Below are 23,977 nucleotides of genomic sequence, written 5' to 3'. Positions count from 1 at the left end.
GACGAGAGAGATCATAAGTAGGCAGTGAGGCAGCAAGAGAGAGAGGGGGAAGCAGGCTCCCTGCTGAGCAGAGAGCCTGATGTGGGGCTTGATCCCATGACCCTGAGATCATGACCTAGGCAGAAGGAAGAGGCTTAACCCACTGAGCCACACAGGTGCCCCTCTTTTTTTTTTTTTTTTAAGAGAGAGTGTGTGTACAGGAGCAGGGGTGGGGGAGATGTGGGGGTTGGGCAAAGGGGGAGAGAGAAAATCCCAAGCAGGGTCCACACCCAGCGTGGAGCCTGAGAGGGCTCTACCTCTTGACCCTGAGTTCATGACCTGAGCTGAAATCAAGAGTGAGAGGCTTAACTAACTTAGCCACCCAGACGTCCCAAGGTTAAATTTTATAATAGAATAATGGCATTGTTGTTGATTAGGAAAACTTTAGAAGCTTTTTTTTTTTGGTCTTTGGAGATAACACTACAGAATATTTAGGGGTGAAATGTGATGTCTGCAATTTATTTCCAAAGAGTTCAGTAAAACAATGTCAACTACTAATCTAGTAACTAAATTAGTAAATAAACTAAATCTAGGGAAAGGTGTGCAGGTTATTCACTGTGGTATTCTTTCAACATTTCCATGGGTTTGACACTTCCAAATAAAAAGGGAGAACTCACTGAACCCTACCTCTGAAACTAATAATACACTATATGTTAATTAATTGGATTTAAATTAAAAAATAAAATAAAAAAGGAGAACTCTCCCGTTCTTCAAGAAAAAAGTGCTAGGTGCTGAATGCCTTTCTTGACAGTCACTTGAAGACTCTATGGTATCAAACGAGGCAGATGGCTAAAAGATAACTAAACTTATTACCAGCCAAGTTTTGAATAAGGCTGATGCTACTACATATGAATTAATATTAAATATCTTTTATTGCCAAAATCTGTTGATCCTAGGGGCGCCTGGGTGGCTCAGTGGGTTAAAGCCTCTGCCTTCGGCTCGGGTCATGATCCCAGAGTTCTGGGATCGAGCCCCGCGTCGGGCTCTCTGTTCGGCAGGGAGCCTGCTTCCTCCTCTCTCTCTCTGCCTGCCTCTCTGGCTACTTGTGATCTCTGTCTGTCAAATAAATAAATAAAAAATCTTTAAAAAAAAACAAAAAACAAAAAACAAAATCTGTTGATCCTAAATATGCTGGAACAAAATCACTTAAATGATAAGACTCTAAATAATGGGGGAAGTATGGGTAGACGGTATAAGGGAATTCTCTGTACTACTTAGCAATCTGAAGTGTGAGATTATTTCAAAATGAAGAGTTTAACTTTTTTTTTTTCAAATTGAATAAAAAACCCAAGAAGTATAAAGTACCCCAACACTGTGCTGAACAATTTTAGTCTACAAAGCGTCTACTGCAATTTTAAGTGTAATATGCAAAACTCCTTCCTAAGAAACTGTGTAACAAGTTACATACAAGATATATCATATTGGAGACAGCCTTTTATACAGGGCAGGGAGTCAGAGTATATCTGTGTTAGCTACCCAATCTCAAATTATACTGTAAAATTAATAAAGGTGGTAGGTATATCGTTAAAAGTGAATTTTTCAGAGTAGTTTAAAACAGCAAAAATAATTAAGCAGCAATTTCTTGAGGTCCTTCTGTGTGCATTCTTTAAGTCTAAGGATCATAGAGAGTAAAAAATAATTGGAAGCAGTAACATCTAGAAGGCTAATTGCTGATACCTTGCTGTACCTGTAAATACCCCTTCCTGTTTTCCCCCACAAGTTATGCAAATTTCCTGTGGCAAAGAATACCAGTCATCAATCCCAATATCTGGTCTCCTCTTCCTCCTTAATAACAGACCCCCCCAGTTTAAGGTTGGGCAAATAAATACCTGGAATTAAGACTATATTCTTTTAGTGTGGAAGACTAATATGTAAGAGAAAGTAATATGTGCAATTTCTAGAAAATTGTTTAAGGGCAAGGTCATTTCCTTCCTTGCCTTTTTCCCCACTTAGCTGGAATGTAAGAATAATGGCTGGAGGTCAGGGGGCCTAACTGGGCCCTGAGGCAGTATGCTAGGATGGCCATGGCAGATTGTTTTATTTTCTTATAATCCTTCCTTTCCTTCCTGTTGTTGCTATGATTATATGACAGGAGTATACCTCTCCGCTCCACTGACTCTGGGCATGGTCTGAACTTGTTTTGGACAATGACATGTTAGGAGCCATGACACAAACAGAAGCTTTAAATATGCTTGTGTGGTTTGGCTTGCTTTCTTGCTTTTGCCATCTGCCTTGAGAAGAATATGGCGCAGTAGCTGCTGGTCCCATGATGAGGAGACACATGGAACAATTCTGAACCCAACCTACAACCTGGAATCAGGCCAAGCCCAGCTGGTCCCAGCCAAGTTCAGCAGAGCCACATCCCGTGAGTGAAAAATAAGCGCTTCTTTGAAGTTATCACATTTTTAGAGCTATTTGTTATGTGGCATATCTGTAATAACAGGTGACTGATACTATGCCAGAGCAAGAAGATGCCACAGTGACAGGGGAGCTACCACCTGGGTCCCCCACTGCCCAGCTCTTCTGAATTTCTTTTACCTGAGAAAGAAAAACCTTGCTCTTGTTTTTTAAGCAGGTATTAGGTTTTCCTGAGATTTGCAGCCAAAACCAATCCTACCACATTTCCCATTCTTTACACAATAGCCCCAACAGGCAGCTCACTAGGATTTTTGTCACTAGGCTGCCTTAACATCTTTTCCATCTTCCTTTTCCTCTCCTTTCTTACCTCACTCCTATTCACCACCATTTTCCTGTATTCTTAAATCCCAACCTCTCATGTTATCCCCACATTATCTCCCATGGTTTTCAAACTGCTTTGGTCCAACCCATACCCATCCCACTAAGATCCTAGCAGGCAATCACAACAGATGGCAAAAATACAGAATCCAAACCTAATGCTTTCATTAGATAAGGCAGATGCTGTACCTGTGGGGGCTTAGGAATAAGTCTTTTATATATAAGTTTTATCATTTAATAAAATTGAACTCTGGCTAACAAAAGCAATGTCTTAAGCATCTACTATGTCCTAGGTAGCATCTTTTAAGCATCTACTATGACATGAAAGTTTTGTTAAAAGAATCCTAGATTAAATGCTATTTATTATTAAGAGTACACTTACCATTATGAACACTAAATAACCTACATAACTGTTGAATCATTACATTGTACACCCGAAACTACTATAACACTGTATGTTGATCATATTTCAATTAAAAAAAGATCTTTCACATATTAAAAACTATTTACTAAAATAGGATTTTAGGGATGTTTGGGTGGCTCAGTCAGCTAAGCATCTGCTTTGGCTCAGGTCATGATTCCAGAGTTCTAAGATCAAGTCCCACATCAGGATCTTCGCTCAGCGGGGAGCCTGCTTCTCCCTCTGCCTGCTGCTCCCTCTCCTTGTGTACCCCCTCTCTCTGACAAATAAATAAAATCTTTAAAATTAATAATAATAAAATAAAACAGGATTTTGCTCATATGACAAATGAATGTAGGTCTTCAGTAAATCAAGATGTGAGTTGGAGAAGGCGTTGTGTGTTATACACATCTGCCAGACGTGTAGGCAGGCAATACGAAGACAGTTTTTATACATTTTTTGATGAATTACTCACAGACTTCTTGATTTTGACTGCCCCTTCAGAATATTAGACTCCATAAACTCTTATTTCCACTAGTAGAAACTGATAAATATCATACATACTTTAGCTCTACACATGCTGTTACTAAGGCTAATGGATGAGTTGATAATAACATCTAGATAAACTGTGACATCATCTTCAGCCACCAGACCAGGGAAATAACTTTTGCAAAGCAGAGTATATTAAAATTTCAATAATGTGAGGATAATGTCTTGAATAAAAATGTCCTAGAAAGTAAGCGGCTAACCTTATATTTTATTATTGTACTTTATGTTTACCTTTCAGCAAAAGCTATCTTACAGAAATATGATTAAATGCCACACTTCCCCTTCTCTTCCTAATCTCCCCACTACCTTGTCTCTTCCCAACACATTTGGAGGCCAGTGTGCTGATGTATACTCTGTGTGTGTTTGTGTGTGTATGTGTGTACACACACATGTGCATGGTGGTGGCATCATCTGTAAAACCCAGATTTTGGATCTCATGTGTTTTTAGGCATTCTAGGAGCAAAACTAGGAGCTTCTTATTAGGCAAATTATTTAGGCAAAACTAGGAGCTTCTTATTAACTTCTCAATTAAAACAGTATCAAAAGGGGGCGCCTGGGTGGCTCAGTGGGTTAAAGCCTCTGCCTTCGGCTCAGGTCATGATCCCAGGGTCCTGGGATCGAGCCCCACATCGGGCTCTCTGCTCCGCAGGGAGCCTGCTTCCTCCTCTCTCTCTCTCTCTGCCTGCCTCTCTGCCTGCTTGTGATCTCTGTCTAATAAATAAATAAAATCTTAAAAAAAAAAAAAAGCATCAAAAAACATAATGATTTTATGTTGGGCTGAACAGATATTTCAACATAATTGACCATCAATTACTCCTCCCTTTAGCCTCTTACTCAGCCTTGTAAACTGTCTGCTCAGAAATAAGGCCAAAATGAGAAATGGACTATTTGTTTTTTTTTTTTTTCCTCTTTTCCATATGGCAATTCACATATACTTACTTGCATCTCACATTCACAGGAATACGGCAAATGCAAAATATGCTATTTATCTTGTGATTATGACATAAACAATTTTGAAATTATCTTGCTCCCCAGAGATATTACAGGCCCAAATCAGACCCCTAAAGCTTAGCAGGACTGAGGGATGACTCTCGGTGACTCCCAACAGAAAGGCAGTATAATATAGCGATTTGGAGTGTGGATTTTAGGGTCACAATTGGTGTGAGTCTCAACTCGGCCACTAACTAGCTATGTGACTTTGAGCACAATTCTTAACTTTTCTGCACTTTATTTTCCACAGCTGGGGGCAACACTTTCAGATCACATACGTACATGTTTAGCTTGTATTCTGGCTTTTAGTAAGTACTCAATAAATACTAGCTATTCTTATTATTATCAGAACCTACTCTTAGAGGACTTGTTTTATTCTAGTTCCACAAGTGAGATTTTGATCATCTTAACCTCAAACCTTACATCCAGGGGAAATGGAAGCACACTACGGACGTACTCAGAAGAGGAAGCCGGTAATAAACTCAGAGAAGGTGATTCTGCAGGCTCTAAGTCCTCCCTGCTTTTGGTCATCTCAGGCTACTCTTGTGTTACACGTCTTTGTAAAATCCAATTCTAGAGAAAGCATTATGCCACCAAAAGTCAGCTTCTTGAAGTTGTAATTTTCACACTATGTCTTCAAAGCTAATGTATTACCTGGCTGCTTCTGTCGGGGTTTTGGCAAATTGGTCACACATGTATGTGGGCACATGAGGATATTGCAAGGATGCAGAGATCCCTCCAGAAAGAGCTGTTTCGTCTGAGATATGTGGATTCCTCCTAGAGGAGTTTTTGGCAATGTATTGGCAGGCACCAGAGCAAGACAATAAACACCCACTTGATGAATGCTATCGATCGCCTAGAAACACACAGAGAAAAACATTCAGTGAGATTAATTTTGCTGTCTTTGACATCCTCCTAATGTAATCCATTATTCTACTCTAGGATTTTTCCTTTTCTATCCATTCTAGGTCTAGAATCTCCTAGATTATTAAGATCTCATACATGTGAAGTTACATATTTCTTTAAGCAATGGCAGAGATCGACAGAGGATGGGTAAGATACAATCTAAATGGACAGTGGTGGATACTGATTCGTACGCCTCAATATGCTCTCTCTTGAATGCTAATGTCCAAAACCTAGAGATTTGTTTTGGTTCTTTTAATATACAACACAGCTCAATTCTGTAGAGGCAAAGTATTTTTATTATGAACACAAGAGAAGCCCTGGAAGTGGGCTCTGGCTTAACTGGCTCACCGAGTTACCCAGAATCCCGTCTGCAAAACACTGAGGGGAGGTCCACTGCACACTGAACCCTGGAGGTCACTGGCCCCCTCACTGCACCTCCGCTCCCAGCCATGCACCTGTGCCCCTGATGAACACCAGCTGTGCATGCTTCTACACCTTTTGTGCTTTTCTTGTGTTCACATAATTTAACTATTACATCAACTGATAAAAACAGAGTGTAAAAGGACAGAGAGAGTCGTGGTTTGTTTGGAAAGACTCATTAAAAACCTATTGCTGGGGGCACCTGGGTGGCTCAGTGGGTTAAAGCCTCTGCCTTCGGCTCAGGTCATGATCCCAGGATCCTGGGATCGAGCCCCACATTGGGCTCTCTGCTTGGCAGGGAGCCTGCTTCCCTCTCTCTCTCTCTGCCTGCCTCTCTGCCTACTTGTAATCTCTCTGTCAAATAAATAAAATATTTAAAAAAAAAAAAAAACAACAAAAAAACAAAACAAACAAACAAAAAAAAAACCTATTGCTGGTAAACACAAGTTAATTCTAAAAGGTAAGGATTATGCGTTCCAGTCCGTCTGCACATACTTGCATTCTAGTCTAACTTACAGGAAATGAAAATAGAAACCACAGACCATCCAATTAGATGTCGCTTATGAACGCAGGTTAACATGGAATGCAAACTGGTGTACTCCTACACATACTGCTCTATATGAAATGAATGCAGATATCTGTATGCTTCGTGTAAAAGTTTAATACTTGAAGAATTTCTCATTTTTATGATTCTCTGCTTCAACCACCTTTTAAAACTGACTATTAATACTAGTTCAAAACACACCAACTGAGAGAGTTCGACTGCATCACCCATAAGTCTTACTGAAAAGAAGATACAGCCTTAGAAGAATGGACCAATGGTCATAAAAGACTGACAAGGCTTTTTATTAAAATAACTTAACAGTGCAAAGGAATAAACCTGAACATCATATTCCTCAGACTATCCTACTAATCAACAGAGACAACTGGAAAATAGAAAGTCTGGCAGGGTTCCCAAGTCTCTGGTATTTTAGAATATATAGACAGTTAGTAAATGCTATTACCTGTAGCCTGGATTCCCCCATGAAAATACACTACCTGGCAAGTCATCAATCGATCACCTTCTTTAAAAGGTGGTGAGTTAGGTATTTAGTTTATATTATACGTAGATCCGGTGTTAACCTCTGAGCTCTAACCTACCAGAACATATGGGGTCCTTACTGCACTACTGTAGATCCAAATACTCTAAGCTGAGAAGCTAAAATACTGGGGAAATAATGTCCTCTCATTTCATACCCAAATCAGACTCCAAATGACTTTTACAAGAATTTGGATTAGCAAGTGAGCAGTGCATATAATTCCTATAATTGCTTTCCAGGGAAAAATAAGAAACATGTTGGGGAATTTCAGTTTCTTTAATAGGGAAAAAATGTGTAATTCATCACAACATTCTACTATCATTCCTCACAATTCATTCCAAATGAAATAAGCATTTTGTTTGTTTGAAAACATGAATGGTATGAACAATATTCTCTGTGCAGGTCTGATTCTTAGCCATCTCCTTTTGGAGATCAGCCCAATCCCACCTCTTTATAGTCTTTTCTGACCAGCCAATGCTCAGCAGATTATCATTCTTGTCTTTTAGCTACAAATAGCCCATGTTCTATCAGCTGATAATTCAGAACCACAGACCCCAAAGATAAAAAGAAATCTTGAAAGGCATCTAGCACTATCACTCAACTCAGGCTTGCATCATTTCTCTAACATTACTACTAAATGGCATGAATACATCCAAATGCCCCAAGCAGACAAGCAATAATGCTGGGAACACTTCCAGTAACTCAGAATTTTCTTTGTCAAAGACAGTCCATGCTTTCTTTGGACCACACATTATCCAACGAATATTTACTGGGCCTACTATGTGTATCTGCTGACATGACTCTCAGTATACAGTATCCTGTATACTTCAAATAATGATCTCACTGAATCCCTCCCAGAGTTCTTTCATCCCCACTTTACAGGTTAGGAAATAAACTCAGTAAGGTTAAGTAACATCTGGAACTGAGAGGTGCTGCAATTCAAAGGCTGTAATTTCAAATGAAGACTAGACTCTTCTCAATATGCTACCCGTGCTACTAGTGCCAACTAGTGACATTTCCCTTACACAGAACCCAGGTCTTCCTCCTTCCCTAACAGCTTATCTCACCTAGCTCTCTAACTCCACAGGAAAGCTCCTTCAGAGTAAGAACAACATCTTACATTTGCTTGGACCCTTGCATGCGAGGCACCCATTACAGAACATATGTAGTAGGACTACAGCTGTTGACAAGTAGATTGATTTCTGTCACAGATGTGTTCCGCACATGGTCAGTTTAAACTTTCCTGGTTACCACACACTCAGGCACACAAAAAAAGGGGGAGAATTTGCTGAGGCAGGTCAATTCAATTGTTTTTGGCAACCTGAGCAGAAAAATACTATGTAGTCCGGAGGGAGAAATGGTACTAATTATATTATTTTGTTAATGGTACCCGGAATGTCTGAGTACTGACTGGCAAGACAAAAATAAGGTGTCACAACCAGCCCAATGAAGAGAAGACTTCCTCAGTGGCTGCCGCCACCTGTGATGGCAAAGCCAACCTGCCCGGACAGGTCCCCCCGGTATGTGCTCACCTGCAACACTCGGCTCATCCACTGGAAACTGTCCTCCTCGGAGGCGTCGGGTCTTTGTTCCGCAACCACCACAATGCGCTCATCATAAAATACAGACACAGAAAACACAGCAATTCTAAGAGAGACAGATCAAACACATCAGGACTCCCTTCACAACCAGACCTATTTGCTTTGCTCAGTTGGAATAACAGAGAGGAGACATTCCCACCACACTACCCAGAAGTGAGTAGTTTAGAAAAGAAAATGTCACAGTCACTACCATTAAAACAAGGACTCAGAACATGTACTAATAAGCACCACTGGCATGAACAGTGGGACAGAGTGATAAATGGGACACAGTCCCTGTCTTCATGGAGCTTGCATGTCAGACACAGAACAAATAAATATAAAGTAATGTCATGTTGGAGTACACACTGGGAGGGAAAGCAAGGCAGGCCAAGGGGCAGAGCGGTGTGCGGGGCAGCCACACCACTGAAGGCAGGGTGGTGGGGGAGTGCCTCCCTGAGGAGCGGACACTGGAGCAGAGACCTGAGTGAAGTGAGGACGCGAGCCATGCGAAGATCTGGAGGAAGAGGTTTCCGGGCAGAAGGAACGGAAAGCGAAAAGGTTCTGAGGTAGGAACGAGCTTGGCAGGTTTGAGGAACAGCAAGAAGGCCAGTGTGCCTGGAGCAGAGTAGTGAAGCAGAGAGTGGTGGGGAGAGGTCAGACCCAGGCCAGGGCAGGCAGGGGAACCTGGCAGGCCAAGGGGAGGGGGATGTTCTGAGTGAGGTCTCCGCTCAAACGTCCCCTTACTAGTGAGGCATTCCCAGACCACCCTATACAAACCAGCAAGCACACTCCCACCCAGCCCCGTGTTCTTCCTACATGGCACTTAGCACCAGCCCATGTGTTCTCGATTTCTCTGTCTCTACAGTTACTGTCTGTTCCCCCTAATGAGAAATGTGAGCTTCACAAGGGCAGAAACCTGGCCTGTTTTGTTCATTGCCACATGCGTCCAGAACAGTGGCACACAGCTGGCACCCAATAAATATTTGCTGAATGGATGCATGAAACAATGGAAGTCACTGGAGAGCTAAATATGCCCTTCCTTCATTCCACATGTATTTATTGAACACCTACTGTGTGCCAGGTGCTGTGCTGAGTACCGGGAATACAACAGTGACCAAAGAGAGAGAGTCTAGTGCCCCACTAAGTTTACATCTCAGAGGAAGCCATGTCATCACAAAAACTATGCATTTTAGGAACTGATTCTCTGTGGTTTTATTAATTTTTCCTACTTCCTAAAAAACTAAAGGGACATCGAGTGCTTTAAAGATATATCTATATCTATAGCTATAGATATAAAGATATATAGATATATATACATGATTATAAACTACTAGATAGACATCAATTGCACAAATATGTACCAAGTATCTTTTCTTGTGTTAATAAGCAAAGATAAAAGGATTTGCAATTGACTTTATCCATGGAATTTGAAATTAGCACTTATGTACTATGTCAATCTCTGTGTTAAAATGTTGTAATAATTTAGTTAAAGATGAGTAAGAGAAACAATTCCCAGATGTAAAATTCCTACAACATAGCATCTATCTTAATTAGCCTGAATGGCACCACTTCTAATTGATGGACTGTAGGAATTTCAATGTTTTAGCGGAATTCTCCAGAGTCCTCAAAATTCCACAAATATCAATAATTAAAAACTGAAGTACAGGATATGGTTATATCTTATTCCTCTCAATTCCAACCAAAGAACTTGCCATGTTAAGATAAATATTCAAAGGCCAACTCTTGCTGTGGTTAGCCAAAAATAACCCAATCACTTAGAGATTCTATAGAATACAACTCAAATCACCCTGTAAAGATACATTTAGATTCCACTGGAAGTGCTAACATTTGAATTTTTACTACTCACCTTCCTCTATAAACAGTCTTTATTGATTCAACAGCCAATCCAGTAGCAACAATGTCATCAGCATTATGTCTTCGACCACTAACCATCAGTAACCCATCCATTTTTCCAACCACGAACACCAAACTGCCCTGAAAGGTAACAACAATTTACCTTGATTTCCATTATTTAAATAGTCAAACATATATTTTACTTGAAATGGAGCACATCAAAAATATAAGAAAACAACACAGTATTTTATGGATTCTAAAAGAGTGTTTTATGCCTCAAAAATCAGGGGGGGAAATCAGTAGAATATTATAATTAATTACAGTATAAGAAAGGAATTAATTTATATTTATTCTCAGAGAGGAATTTTATAAGAAAACAACTAGGATTCTGCACAAGTATAGTTTCTTTCCTCAGCCATGATGCCAGATTATTATTATGTACCTATTCACAACACGGATACAAAGAAAAAAATCGTGAACCATTTAATACTGGAATTAGGAAAAACTTAAAACAGCTGAATGTGAGAATGCTTGTTTTAGGTTTATAAGGGTAATGCTGTTTCCATCCGGCAAGATTAGAAACAGGTTATTAAAGGTCTAAGAAACAGTGGAGGAGCCTCTCCTTTCCAAAAAGGTAACACAGCTGCTGGACACGTTGCTGTCAATGCCCTAAAAGCATCACTGTACAAGTAATACTTCTCAGTAATTCTCCTAGACCCATTTGCAACAAATTGACTTTTCCGTTCATTACACAAGTCCTAAATTTCCTGGCCAATTTACACATACTCAATTATCTGGTAGTCATCTCCACATGAACGTCAGTCATTGAGTTATCGCACACAATGTAGTGTGACTCACCGATGGGGTTATTCGAGTAAAACAGAGCTTCTAGCCTCAGGAAGCTACTGGTTAATCTCAGAAGATGGAAAAGAACCAGCCATTTCCAACACAGTCTGAAAAGTGCTATGGTGGAATAAGCAGAGAGAAAGACAGACACAGATCTGTCCACTTCTCCATTTCCTTCACTGCTGAACTTTTAGCTGAGCGTGGCTGACCAAAATAAAGAGCGTATTTCAGTGCCCCCTGACCAATGAGCCATAAGGAGAAGTGCTGCTCAGGATCTTCAGGAAATCTTCCTTAAGAGATGGTAGGACTGTACTCTATCCTGTTTCCTGGAATGTAGATGGGATGCTGTAGCCCCATCTTGCACCTCAGTCATGAAGAGGTAAACTAAAAGGGGCTGGGTTTTGCAGAACTTTTTGGTGCTGAGAGAAGTCAAGATAGTAGCTCTAGATTTCTCCTTCTAGGACAGCGATAGATAGGATACCTCCTCTTAAAGGTAAGCCCTCAGGTATGCCCTGCCCCCACAAATGGTGGGGAAGAAATAAAATCAGATCTTTCCTCACGTAACTTGAATCGGTAAGAGGAGAAGAAAGAGTAAGGAGGTGATTAGAGTTGGATGGAGATATATGGACTTAACTATGATCACGAATGTCTGTTCCTCATAAAATACAATCAAACTTCCCACTGTGTCATATAAAACCCTTCATGATCTGCCTCCTCTCTACCTTCCTTGTCCGCTCATGAAGCTAACTGTGAGCTCTCTGAGAAGAGATTTTTGTATCCAAAATGTCTCTGTAAACCCAGTGCCTGTAAACACCATTTGCTGGAAAGCAAACTGATTTCAAGGTGTAGTGCTGCTAGTTTGTATGAAAATGACTTGTACATTATTTATGATGGTTTCCCTTTGCTAAGATAACTTTTTTCAGCACTCTTCTAACTTACTGAAACGCAGAAATCAAATAAAAGAAATGGAGCAAGAATAAATGAAGAGTTTTTTTTTTGTTTGTTTTTTGTTTTTTAAGATTTTTTATTTGGCGGGGGGGTGGTGGCCGGGGGTAACACAAGCAAGGGGGAGTGGGAGAGGGAAAAGCAGGCTTCCCACTGAGCAGGGAGCCTAATGTGGGCCTCAATCCCAGGACCCTGGGATCATGACCTGAGCCGAAGGCAGACACTTAACAACCGAGCCACCCACGTGCCTTAAATGAAGAGATTTTTGAAAGTAAAAACTCTTAGGTTGAGGAGTCAAATTAACTCAGGTAACAAAAGCAATAAATATTAACTCAGTTTATGACATTCTTACAAAAACTGCTCTAAACCTAAGAGAGGCCCTGTAATACTCTTGAATCCAAAGTACTGGATTAATACTCTTAATCCAAATTTGTTCTGTTCTGTGACAGAAACTTCTATAAAGTACAAATATCTGGATCAGATACACCAAAACAAACATGAATGTATCACTTACCGGCCCCACAAACCCCAAGAGTCCTGACCGGATGAAGGGCACGTCCCCAACAGGAGAGCCTGCAGAATTCACTGGAATCACCTAAAAGACAGAAAGCAGTGAAAATCTTTGCTTTTTCTTAAAATATGTATTTGATTTTTTAAAAGTCTTTAAAAAAATTACAGTAGTGATATACACTTGTTGAAAACTTAAAATTATATAAATAGTGACTTCAGTATTACCACCTTTAAGGGATAAACATTTGCAATTTGTTGTGATTCCCTTGGACTTTTCATAGGTACATATATTAACATATTAAGAATTTATTTTTGCAAAAGAAATAATATTATATATACTGTTTTGCAACCTGCTTTTTCCCATACTATATATGTTTCACATAACATGTATTTTGGATATCTTTACAAGTTAGTGATTGTTGCTCTAGCTCTGTTTGTTCAACAGTTCCATGATACATCACCACACCAGGACAGGATAGTGTAGCCCTTGAAGTCAGATGTGAGCTCAATTTTTGGCTCTGCCACTTACTAGTAAGCTCCTGGACTTCCTGAACCCTCAATTTCTTTGGCCATAAAATAGAACTCCCAATGCCTCTCGCAGGTTTAGGGTAAAGATTAAGGGAATGTAAACAGATCTGCAGATGTAAACACAGTGTTTGGCCCAGAGCTGGTCCTCAGGAAACTATGAGAATTTAGTACTATTACAGTGTAAGCAGTCTTTCTGACTAGGCAGGCCATCTAATTTTACTATTATAAATGTGCTTCACGGAATCCTGCTGTATAGATTTCTGTGTATATGTACAAAAGGCATGAGCCCTTTCAAGTTTTTCTCACCAATAGCTCATTTTTATTTTAAAAAAGATTTTATTTGTTTATTTGAGGGGGGGTGGGAGAGGGAGAGGGAGAGAGAATCTCAAGCAGACTCTACACTGAGCACAGAACCCAACATGGGGCTCAATCCCACAATCGTGCGATCGTGACCTGAGCCCAAACCAAGAGTTGGAGGCTGAACCTACTAAGCCACCCAGGAGCTCCTCCAGCAGCTTATTTTTAAAGATACACTTTATTTATTTTCTAGTTATGGCTAGGTCTTCTGTCCCACTGAAATTTTAACTACACTGGAAAACTCAGGATTTAAATATAAGAATCCAGTAAGAAAAATATTAGAAACTTTAATTTGCAAAACCAAGACAACAGTTTTCTCCTTTTTTTTGGTTAGGATTTTTATTCCACTTCACTATCATTAAATTTATACTGCAAATTTCAAAATCTCATCATTATGGACCTAGCAGTTTGATATTAAAGTCTGAGAATTTTGACTAGGCAGCTGCTCTTGTACGAAAGGCAATGTAATAAAATATTATCAGTATCTTCAAACACTGCTTGAGGATCTTGTTTATAGTAAGGAAAATGCAATAATGAAAAATTCAGATATTGGAAGCCTATGTACTCCAAGCATTTAAAAATAAGAGAAGTAGCACGAGATTTAAAGTAGTAAAATGTACAGACACTCAGAACAGGCAATTAGTCACCTGTGAGAGCAAATCAAGAACCTGGCAATAAACCTGTTAAGAATTTATCAATTTCCACTCCTATTAAGGTGAATTGGTCGCAACTCTTGAAGGCAGGCCAAGAATGTAGTAGCAATAATGATGATGTGATGCTTGATGGTAATAACAGACATTTCATAATGTATATTCTACTAGGCTATGTAAACACAGATGATGGTCAGCTCAGGAGTTCTTAACCTTTCCTGGCTACTACATCATTCATATAGATAACACTGTCCCATCAGTTACATCTGTTGCTACATAATCTTACAATGGTACGTACCAATAATGGTAGGTAGACAGATGTGCCCTGGCATGCTGAGACGGAGAATCAGTTCTAGAAAAAGGAAGCTCCAAGAACCGAAAATTGGTAGTGCTCATATAATAAGCCCTATCTAATTATAATGGTCCATAAAATGGGCATAGAAAGTTTTCTGTTCCCTAAAAGCTACCCTGAGGCAGGTTAATCCCAATTACGAAATACGGGCAATTCATTATACCTGTCCTGATTTCCAGGTGCACCAGGAAAACTTTCATTACCATTTGTCTTCACATGCGCAACTGTCTGCGGGACAACAATGTGCTGGTTCTACTAGAATATGAGCTATCTGAGGAGCTTTGTTTTCCTGATATACCACAAGCCTCTAGGATACTGCCACACACCCAGAAGGTGCTCAGTAAGTATTTGCTGACTGAAAGACTGAATAATGGGAGCAGTCAGCCCCTGGCACAGGAGAGTTCTTCATTAGTAACCTGGTATTCTGGTTGATACCAGTCTTCACAGGCTTAGGTTAACTTGAGTCTACTCTGGAGAGAGGAATCCATTGTCAATGTACTCTTAAAGTTAAATATATGGGCTTTATACAAAACTCAGATTCACCGGAATGAACTTTAGTGAGGCCTCTTACTCTTCCTTTACTTTACAGATAAACAGTTACTTCCCGCGTGCCGGGGCTGTTCTAAGCCTTTTTCAAACATCAACTCAATTAGTCCAAGACAATCCTGTGAGATAGGTACTATGATTTTTCACATTTTAAAGATAAGGAAATTGAGGCACAGAGAGGTTAAGGAACTCCCCCGAGGTCAGCTATTAAGTGGCAGAATTAGGATTTGAACTCAAGCAGCCTAGCTCCAGAGTACCCTCTCTTAGCTGCTCCATTAGGCTACTTCCTGCAGGCTAGCTCATTTGACTTTGTGATATCCTGACCCCATCAAGTAAGTTTCCCCCAAAACTTTCATATCATGTACCTCAAATGTATTTTTGGTCACACCAGCAAGCCCAAAGTACATCATGCCTCCTGTTCTGGAGCTCACACAGATTTCTCCAATTTCATCTGTCCTGCAGAGTTGGGGAGGTCCATCAGGTCTCACAATGCACATCACCCCTAGTGTGTAGAAAATATGGTTAAGGGGCAGAGATTCTGGAAAACCTTTGTAAAGTAACAGCTTCAACCCTGCGAACCCAGGAAAGCTTTGCTTTTACTGAGTGGCAGTAATTAGAATACCAAACAGGAATGTCAAAAATAGACCTGATACTACATAGATATATTTCAAATGTCCATCTTTTAGCCCTCGTGATAAACAAATAATTTTTAAAATTCAGCAAATAAAACTACAACAGATGCGGACCAAAGCTTTCAAAGACCATAACATATATATATTTTTTAAGATTTTACTTATTTATTTAAAGAGAGAGAGAGAGAGAGAGAGAGAGAGAGTGTGTGTGTGTGTGTGTGTGTGTGTGTGTGTGTGTGTGAGTGAGCAGGAAGAGGGGCAAAGGGAGACAGAGAGAGAGAATCTCAAACAGACTCTGCACAGAGTACAGAGCCCAACATGGGGCTGGATCTCATGACCCCAAGATCATGACCTGAGCTGAAGTCAAGAGTCAGACGCTTACTGATTGAGTCACTCAGGTGCTCTCCAAGACAGTAACATATTAAAAATGACTACAAAGTCCAAAGAAACAGGTTAAATCAAACTCACTCAAGGAAGCAGTACGCTCTAACTTTCTGCCAGCCCCAATGTCTTGGCAATTACAGTGAAAACCAGACAACTTTAGCTCAACTCGTACTTAAGCTTTCCACATGAAAAATTCTATCAAATCATTCAATTAAATCATACAATACTGCTGGAAAGTAAGTACAATTAGAATCACTGAACCATTAGAGAGGCTTTGAGAACTTAAATGACTCAGTGCTGAATTCTGTATTCCTGGGTGAGGGTCTCATATTTTATCAGGCTTTACTACTATCTCTAATGACAAATCTTTATGGAAAAGCAAAAAATGCTATGGAGAACTCACCACCAGGCATTACGTGGCCCACATCCTGGACTGTCAGTGCTGAATTTTTATCTTCAGTATTGACCCGTATTACCCCATAGCTCAATCCATTCATTGAGAGAATAGCTCTTCCTGGCAAAGGGGCCCCTGGAACTCCAGGCCTGAAAACAAAATAAACTCATCAAATTTGTCAAATTACATATTATCAAGATAAAAGTACAAATATGTAAGAAAGCAAATTTCCTCTAGCTACCACACATCAAAAAATCCTTCTTTTCTCTGCCAAAAACATGTCAAATTAACCAACATCACATGTACAAAGCACAGGCCACATTCATTCAGGCAGAAAAAGTAAATTTTAAACCCAATATTAAGAATATATTGGCTTGGATGTACTTTCCATACTTAAGCTGTAATCAAGAATAGCTTATTTGTAGTCTAAGATGCTAACGAAGGAGTCCGAAGAGCAAAACAGCACAGAAAAAGAACTCATTCACAAACACGAGATGAGAATAAAGTAAATTTTCAGTTTACCAGTTACCCTTAGGGCAAGAGTGGGGAAAAGTAAACGAGATGCTTCAAACTGCTTTTCCAAGTCAGTTTCACTTTTAGGCTGCTGAAGCAGAAATTAGCACCCCTTGTCACTGGCTGGTAAATACTGCACACCTGATCGGAGTTGTAACATGCGTCAAGGGCACTGACATTCTGGACGATACCTGCGGATTGCAACAGTCATGGCTTCAGCAGAAGTAGCGCACGGACAGATGGCCTCGGGTTTCAGTCCATGGCTTTGGAATAGACTCAGGAAGGCATCACAGGACGACACAGACCCTAAGGAGTTGGAACAGATAAACTTGAAAGCTGAAATTATGATTTTCATTACCGCGGAAAACTGGTAGAATGGAGAGCAGACACATTTGCTTCTCATGAGAACTCTCACTGGACGTCATGAATTCCATATGGATATTTCACTGTGCCTGTGAGATGGTGGATACGTTTCAAGGACAAATAAATGCTCATCCAGCCCACAAAATAGGTCACTGACACTATTCAAAGTCACAATTTGGGATAGGGCTGCTCCTATCAAACAGCCCGATACATAGCAGAGATGCACTGCAGCCCACAGGCAGCTCGTTTGGAAGAGAGCAACTCTTCCCACAGTAACTAGTTTAACTAGTATAGTGCTAATATTCTCTTCATTGTGCTATTCTCCAATCTGTTTCTTATTAAGGTCAACCCCACACCTGTATTTATACCAAGATGACTACTATACCACTGTGACTACTGACAGAAATCCATTTATGGCAAAGAACACACTTTCTAATGCTTTACCTGATTCTACTTGGAGTGTTGGTGCTTGTAGGGCAAAGCAGGTAACATGGTAAGATCTCTAAAAGCTTTCCCAAAGTCCTCTGATTTGTTCATAGCAGGAATGTACATAAAGTCCTGACACCTGGTCATACCAAGTCACCATCTTATCTCTCCTTGGAGTCACATGACAGAAAAAGGATATAAATGAGTGAGCGAGAAGGGGTGTTTTTGAAAGCTTATAGGAGATGTGGTGTATCTATTCAGTGGAATGTTATATGGCAATGAAAAGGAACAAAGCACGAACACATGTTACAACACAGATGAATCTTGAAAACAAGCTACATGAAAGAAGCCAACCGCAAAAGACCACATGTAGTAGGACTGCATTTATATGAAATGTCCAGAGCAGATAAATCTGTAGAGACAGAAGGCAGATGAGCAGTTGCCTAGGGCTAGGGGACAGAGAGGGAGAAATGGGGAGTGAGTGCTGACGGATATGGGAACTTAGTTCACGGCAATAGGTGCATAACTGTGCATATTCTGAAACCACTGAACTGTACACTTTATTTATTATTTATTTTAAAAAAGATTTTATTTATTTATTTATTTATTTGACAGACAGAGATCATACGTAGGCAGAGAGGCAGGCAGAGAGAGAGGGGGAAGCAGGCTCCCTGCAGAGCAGAGAACCCGATGTGGGGCTCGATCCCAGGACCTTGGGATCATGACCTGAGCTGAAGGCAGAGGCTTAACCCGCTGAGCCACCCAGGCGCCCCATATTATTTATTTTTTAAAGATTTTACTTATTTATGTGACAGAGAAAGAGAGATCACAAGCAGGCAGAGAGGCAGGCAGAGAGAGAGGGGGAAGCAGGCTCCCTGCTAAGCAGAGAGCCTGAGGCGGGGCTCGATCCCAAGACCCTGAGACCATAAACTGAGCCAAAGGCAGAGGCTTGACCCAATGAGCCACCTAGGCACCCCCAAACTGTACACTTTAAATGGATGAGTTTTACGGTATGTGAATTACATTTCCATGCAGATGTTAAAAAAAAAAGAGAAACTTATAGAAAGGGGGCAAAAACCTCAACCTACCAAAGGAAAGGATATTCCCAGACCCACACTCTAGAAATACTCACAGGGATTAGCTCCATCAGTTACAATTAACATTCGGAGGGAACTCAAGCTCACATCTCTTTGGTCCCGATGTGCCATCATAGCCCAGTGCAAGTCTCGACATTTTACCAAAGCTACCTTGGCTATAAATTCAAAAAGGATAAAGTTAACACACACGTACGTGCTAAAATTGGTATATATTTAATATACTACCATAAAAACACTTTTACTTATTTTAGGGATCATGATTCTCACTTACAGAAAATATAAAAGGCTTCAAAGAGATGGTGCCAGGTGCACTGAAGCACTAACAGCTGACAGGACACACAGTTATTTTGTTTACTGGGACCTGTGGGCAGGCCACATAGCTCAGCAAAGGCAGTTTTAAACACTGAAGCACCCAATGAATCTAATTCAGGGCTCAGATTTAAGCAAATTCATCTCAACTCTTAAGAAAGGACGTCGAGTGAGGTGAGACAGCCAACACACCTGATTGTAGAGTGACTGAATTCTAAAACCTGTCAAGCCACCAAGGCATAGAATTATGTCTCTAGAACAGCACTTTGAAAATCCCTGAAATCTTAGTTCAAAGAGGCACATAATTATAGCTCATATGCTATGTATAATTACCTTTGTGGGCATGTACTCTTTGGACCCAAGAGAGAGGGCAAGTCTTCATAACAGAGTAGGGTACGCTAATTGTATGCATCTTATTCATTACATTCTGAAAAGCAAAGAAAGAGAAAAAGTAATCAATACCCAATACATACTGAGCATTTTAAAACTGAACAGATTTTTTTAAATGATTTTAATAATACAAATAATACATGCTCTTTGAAAAAAAAAATCTGAAATATTAACTCTAAGGTTAATGTCTCCTTCGCTACCTATCCTCAAACTTGGTTCCCTCCTCTCTTCCTCAGAGATAATCGGTTATGAATCTGGAATTTATCCCCCCCAGTCCTTTTTCTAAATATTTACAAACATATTTGTCCCCATAGAAAGATTAAATGTATTTATTTTATTTTATCTTTTTTTTAAATTAAATGTATTTTTAACATAAAAGGCATCATATCATCATATGTTGGCAGCTTGCTTTTTTTCATTTAAATTGCTTTAGGGTTAAATCTATGCACATCAGTCTAAGAGAGCGACAGAATTCTTTTTGAACTGCTGCATACTATTCCACAGTATATCACAAATTATTTAGGCCACTTCCCTGTTATTGACAACATTTTTGCTATTCTAGACAATGTTTCAAGGGACATGTTTATACTTACTTCCTGGAGCATATGTGCAAGTGTTTGTCTATAGTAGACACAGAAAAGTAGTACTGCTGGGTCATAGGATATGTGCTTTAAAAATTCTACAGACACTGCCAACCCGCCTCTAACCCACGAGGCGCTTTCATCACCCGCATGCTCATCACACACCACAAAGAGGTGGGTATTACAAAGCAAGAAATCGGAGTTTCCCTGATTCTTAGAGGAGGCCCTCCTCAGACTTATTATGTGTTGCAGAACATTTTACAGCTGAGTGAGCTGACAGGGTCATGCAATTTGTGTCTCTCCTGAGCCCCAACCACACATACCCAGGACTCCCTGTCCCCAAAGAGATCCAGCGCACAGAATAACTAAGTCTTGGTATTTAGACTGGCCATTTTATTTACCACCTAAGTGGCCCCTCAAGAAGATATCGTTGTAAACCTCCCTCCCCCAGTTTCCAGCTTTGCAACTCTCAGATCCTTTTTCTCTCAGCATGCTATATACATGGTAGCTTTTCCCACTTCAATGGCCCTCTCAACTTCCACCCCCAAATATCTCTATAATGGCCAAAACATTACCCATTTCTCAAAGTCCAATTCAACTGTCACTCTTCTAGAAAATGGTGATGCTAGAGCTGGGAAGAACTCCCCTTGGCCTAATTCCCACAACGTGTTACCTGTTCCTCTATTACAGAAGCAGCCTGATCTACCTTGTTACTCTATTAATTGTTGCATTGAGTCATCCAATATATTTCGCCCAATGGAAAGATCAGATGTCATTAAGCACATTGCCATGTTCTAAATACATTTATGTAATCTTTTCTTCAGAAAAGAGAAGAGGTAAATCTCAAACATACTTTCGTTAATCATAAATAAATAGTCATTTGCAGAAAAGTGGGACTATGATGGTTGATGTTTTAAAAAATGTTGATCTTAAGTTCTCCCACAAACTGCTGTGTGAAAGGTATACCCAACCACACACTGAAGAAAAAACAGAATTACATTCTCCTTGAAAAAAAGTTACCATTTGTATTATAAATCCTTCTAGAAAATGTTACTGATCTCTAGGGAGCTTAAATTTCAAACAAGCACAGTGAGAGGCTTTGATTAGATAGCACACACACTGACCTAAATTATAAGCACAATTTACACTGAAGGCCATAATTCTTTTTTTTTTTAAGATTTTATTTATTTATTTGACAGAGAGAGAGATCACAAGTAGGCAGAGCAGCAGGCAGAGAGAGAGGGGGAAGCGGGCTCCCTGCTGAGCAGAGAGCCCGATGCGGGGCTCGATCCCAGGACCCTGAGATCATGACCTGAGCCAAAAGTCAGAGGCTCAACCCACTGAGCCACCCAGGTGCCCCTGAAGCCATAATTCTGAGGAGCTTACCGCAAACATGCCATGCCACAACCCGGCATCCTTCTTAAAGTCCAAAACATTTACTACTGTCTCCCCTAAAATTAAAAAAAAAAGGAAAAACAAAAGGAAATCATCTTTAGTGTTAATCAGCAAAATTGTCTCACCTGTCTCTATTAAACAACTGATTTGATACTTCTGAAGAAATCACTAAAAGCTCTCACAGTCTTTTAATTACTTGAGGGACCCCCTCAAACTGGTGAGGGGACTGAACATTGGTCATGGAAAAAATATTGAGTTTGAAATTCCTTATGATGTAGGCACTGTCTTCCAAGAGATAATATTTTTTTCCTAATTATATAGAGAACACATGATTATTTTAGAAACTTTTCAAGTTTCATAAATACGTATAAAAAATTTACTTCCTAGAAAAAATTTAAAAGTTGGTATGTGTGTGTAATATCTATATTACAAACACACACACACACACACACAAGCATAATTCTATCTAGACAGATACCTACCATAATAAAATTGGCATACTGCTCTATATCTAAATTGTTTCCATTTAATGATATATTGAAACAATTTCCCTGTATCTTTAATATTCAAGAACAGGAGTCTTAATGCCTCAGGGAATAACACACTACTTGAGCACATTATAATTTAAACAATCCCTATTTTCTGGCATTTTGATTGTTTCCATTATACATACATATATACATTTTACCAAACAAGAATGCTGCTCTCTAATGAACATGTATTCACTTGTTTCATCTTATGAAAGGAAAATTAAAAAGGTAATATTATAAAGAACATTCTAAGGCAAACAGTCATTACACTAGGATCAACATATCTAAAGTTCAACAATACAGAATAGGTTTTTGTATTTTAATTTGTGCCTTTTGGTAGTCAGATTTCTTTGACTCTAACTCCAATGTACAGCTGACGTCAACTCCACATACACAGGAAGACAGGGATATCCAACCTTCTGCAGCTAGTAAACACATGGTTTTAATTTGTTTTCTATTTCTAAACTCTAGAAATCATGCTTTACATATCTGGTTTGCCCAGAATTTTAGTTCCTTTAAATTATAGCATATCTGTGAAAAAGAAGAAAGCAAAAGCAAGCCAAGAATGTGTCTTAGAGCATTTCATTCTGAATTTGGTCATTAACTGGAAATGAGTCGTTGAGCACTCCACTCACGGTCACATATATCTGAGGCTCACAATGAGGGCAGTCACTGGATAAAGTCTGACCTTCAGAATAATTGCAGGCCTGGGACAGAGCTTGGCAGTGAGACAACATTGCAAGGCGGGACACTGTAACTCCCATTACACTCCCTTCTTTGCTTGTTTTATACTAGAAAAAAAACACACAAAAAACAACAGCATAAGAAAACACAATAAAATGGGTTATTTCAGATCACAAACCAGAATTCAAGTATGAAACCCAGAAAAGCCATGGTAATGGGCTGAATTTAATATGTTTCATATGAATATCTGAGGCTATACACTAGAGCCCCAAACTCTAATCATGCAAAGATAGGACTGAGGAATGATGAAGCTTGACAAAAGTATGTGTGAAAAATTCTTAAAAGTTTAATTAGTCATCAGTGTGAAGTGGCTGCTAAAGAAGCTGAACAAACAAGGGACTAGAGTTGCGCTAACAGAAGCATCAGGTCTACGCAGCAAGCAGGGCGCTGCAGAGTGAAAGGTGGGGAAGACGTGGCTCCTGTCAGAAGCTCCCACACTGGGAGGGGGAGACCTAGAAATGGCCTATTCGCTCTTACAAATCAATCGACTCTCATTTTGCCTTTTACCTCAATGCTCATCCTAGTTACTTTTTACCCAGATCAGTAACTTCTGTCTGTTAAATCAAAAGGATATATGACATAGTTGATTTTATCCTGCATTTCTGAAACATTTGATACCTCCCTCCTTGACACTCTCTCCTTCCTTGGCTTTGTGATACTCTTTTCTCTTATTCATAATCTCTCCCCCTTTCTCCCCGTTCCATTTCCTCTGCCCATCCCTTAAATGTTGGCATTTCCTGAAAATTCGGTTCTGCTTTCTCTTTTCACTTCATTCCATCGGGGTGCCACTCGCCTGATGGCTCCCAATTCTCAATCTCCAACCCAGTCCTCCCTCCAGATACCTAGACTTATATAGCAATTGTTGCCCTTGAATGACCTGTAGTCCTGTGAAACCCAATGTATCCACCACAGTATTCCTCATCCCCACCCTG

At 39.9% G+C, this 23,977-nt stretch overlaps 1 protein-coding gene across 3 annotated transcripts in view; it reads right to left on the bottom strand.

Annotated features, from left to right (window-relative positions):
- The window catches only part of LOC111157785 (disco interacting protein 2 homolog B), a 228,291-nt gene that overhangs the window by 28,803 nt on the left and 175,511 nt on the right, over nucleotides 1-23,977 (bottom strand). For all 3 annotated transcript variants that reach the window (XM_022519419.1, XM_022519420.1, XM_022519421.1), the window contains 11 exons: nucleotides 22,990-23,092; nucleotides 21,763-21,827; nucleotides 19,739-19,832; nucleotides 19,132-19,251; nucleotides 17,402-17,516; nucleotides 16,707-16,846; nucleotides 15,653-15,789; nucleotides 12,859-12,939; nucleotides 10,567-10,694; nucleotides 8,652-8,766; nucleotides 5,369-5,570 (listed from right to left, as the gene is read on the bottom strand). In XM_022519419.1, coding sequence (XP_022375127.1) covers nucleotides 5,369-5,570; nucleotides 8,652-8,766; nucleotides 10,567-10,694; nucleotides 12,859-12,939; nucleotides 15,653-15,789; nucleotides 16,707-16,846; nucleotides 17,402-17,516; nucleotides 19,132-19,251; nucleotides 19,739-19,832; nucleotides 21,763-21,827; nucleotides 22,990-23,092 — 1,300 coding nt within the window. The remainder of the gene's footprint in view (nucleotides 1-5,368; nucleotides 5,571-8,651; nucleotides 8,767-10,566; nucleotides 10,695-12,858; nucleotides 12,940-15,652; nucleotides 15,790-16,706; nucleotides 16,847-17,401; nucleotides 17,517-19,131; nucleotides 19,252-19,738; nucleotides 19,833-21,762; nucleotides 21,828-22,989; nucleotides 23,093-23,977) is intronic.

Source organism: Enhydra lutris, unplaced genomic scaffold (assembly GCF_002288905.1).
Source record: "Enhydra lutris kenyoni isolate GAN:26980312 unplaced genomic scaffold, ASM228890v2 scaffoldscaffold56, whole genome shotgun sequence".
NCBI classification, from domain to species: domain Eukaryota; kingdom Metazoa; phylum Chordata; class Mammalia; order Carnivora; family Mustelidae; genus Enhydra; species Enhydra lutris.
The sequence above is the reverse complement of the archived record's forward strand: the minus strand, read 5'-3'. Positions and strand labels throughout refer to the sequence as shown.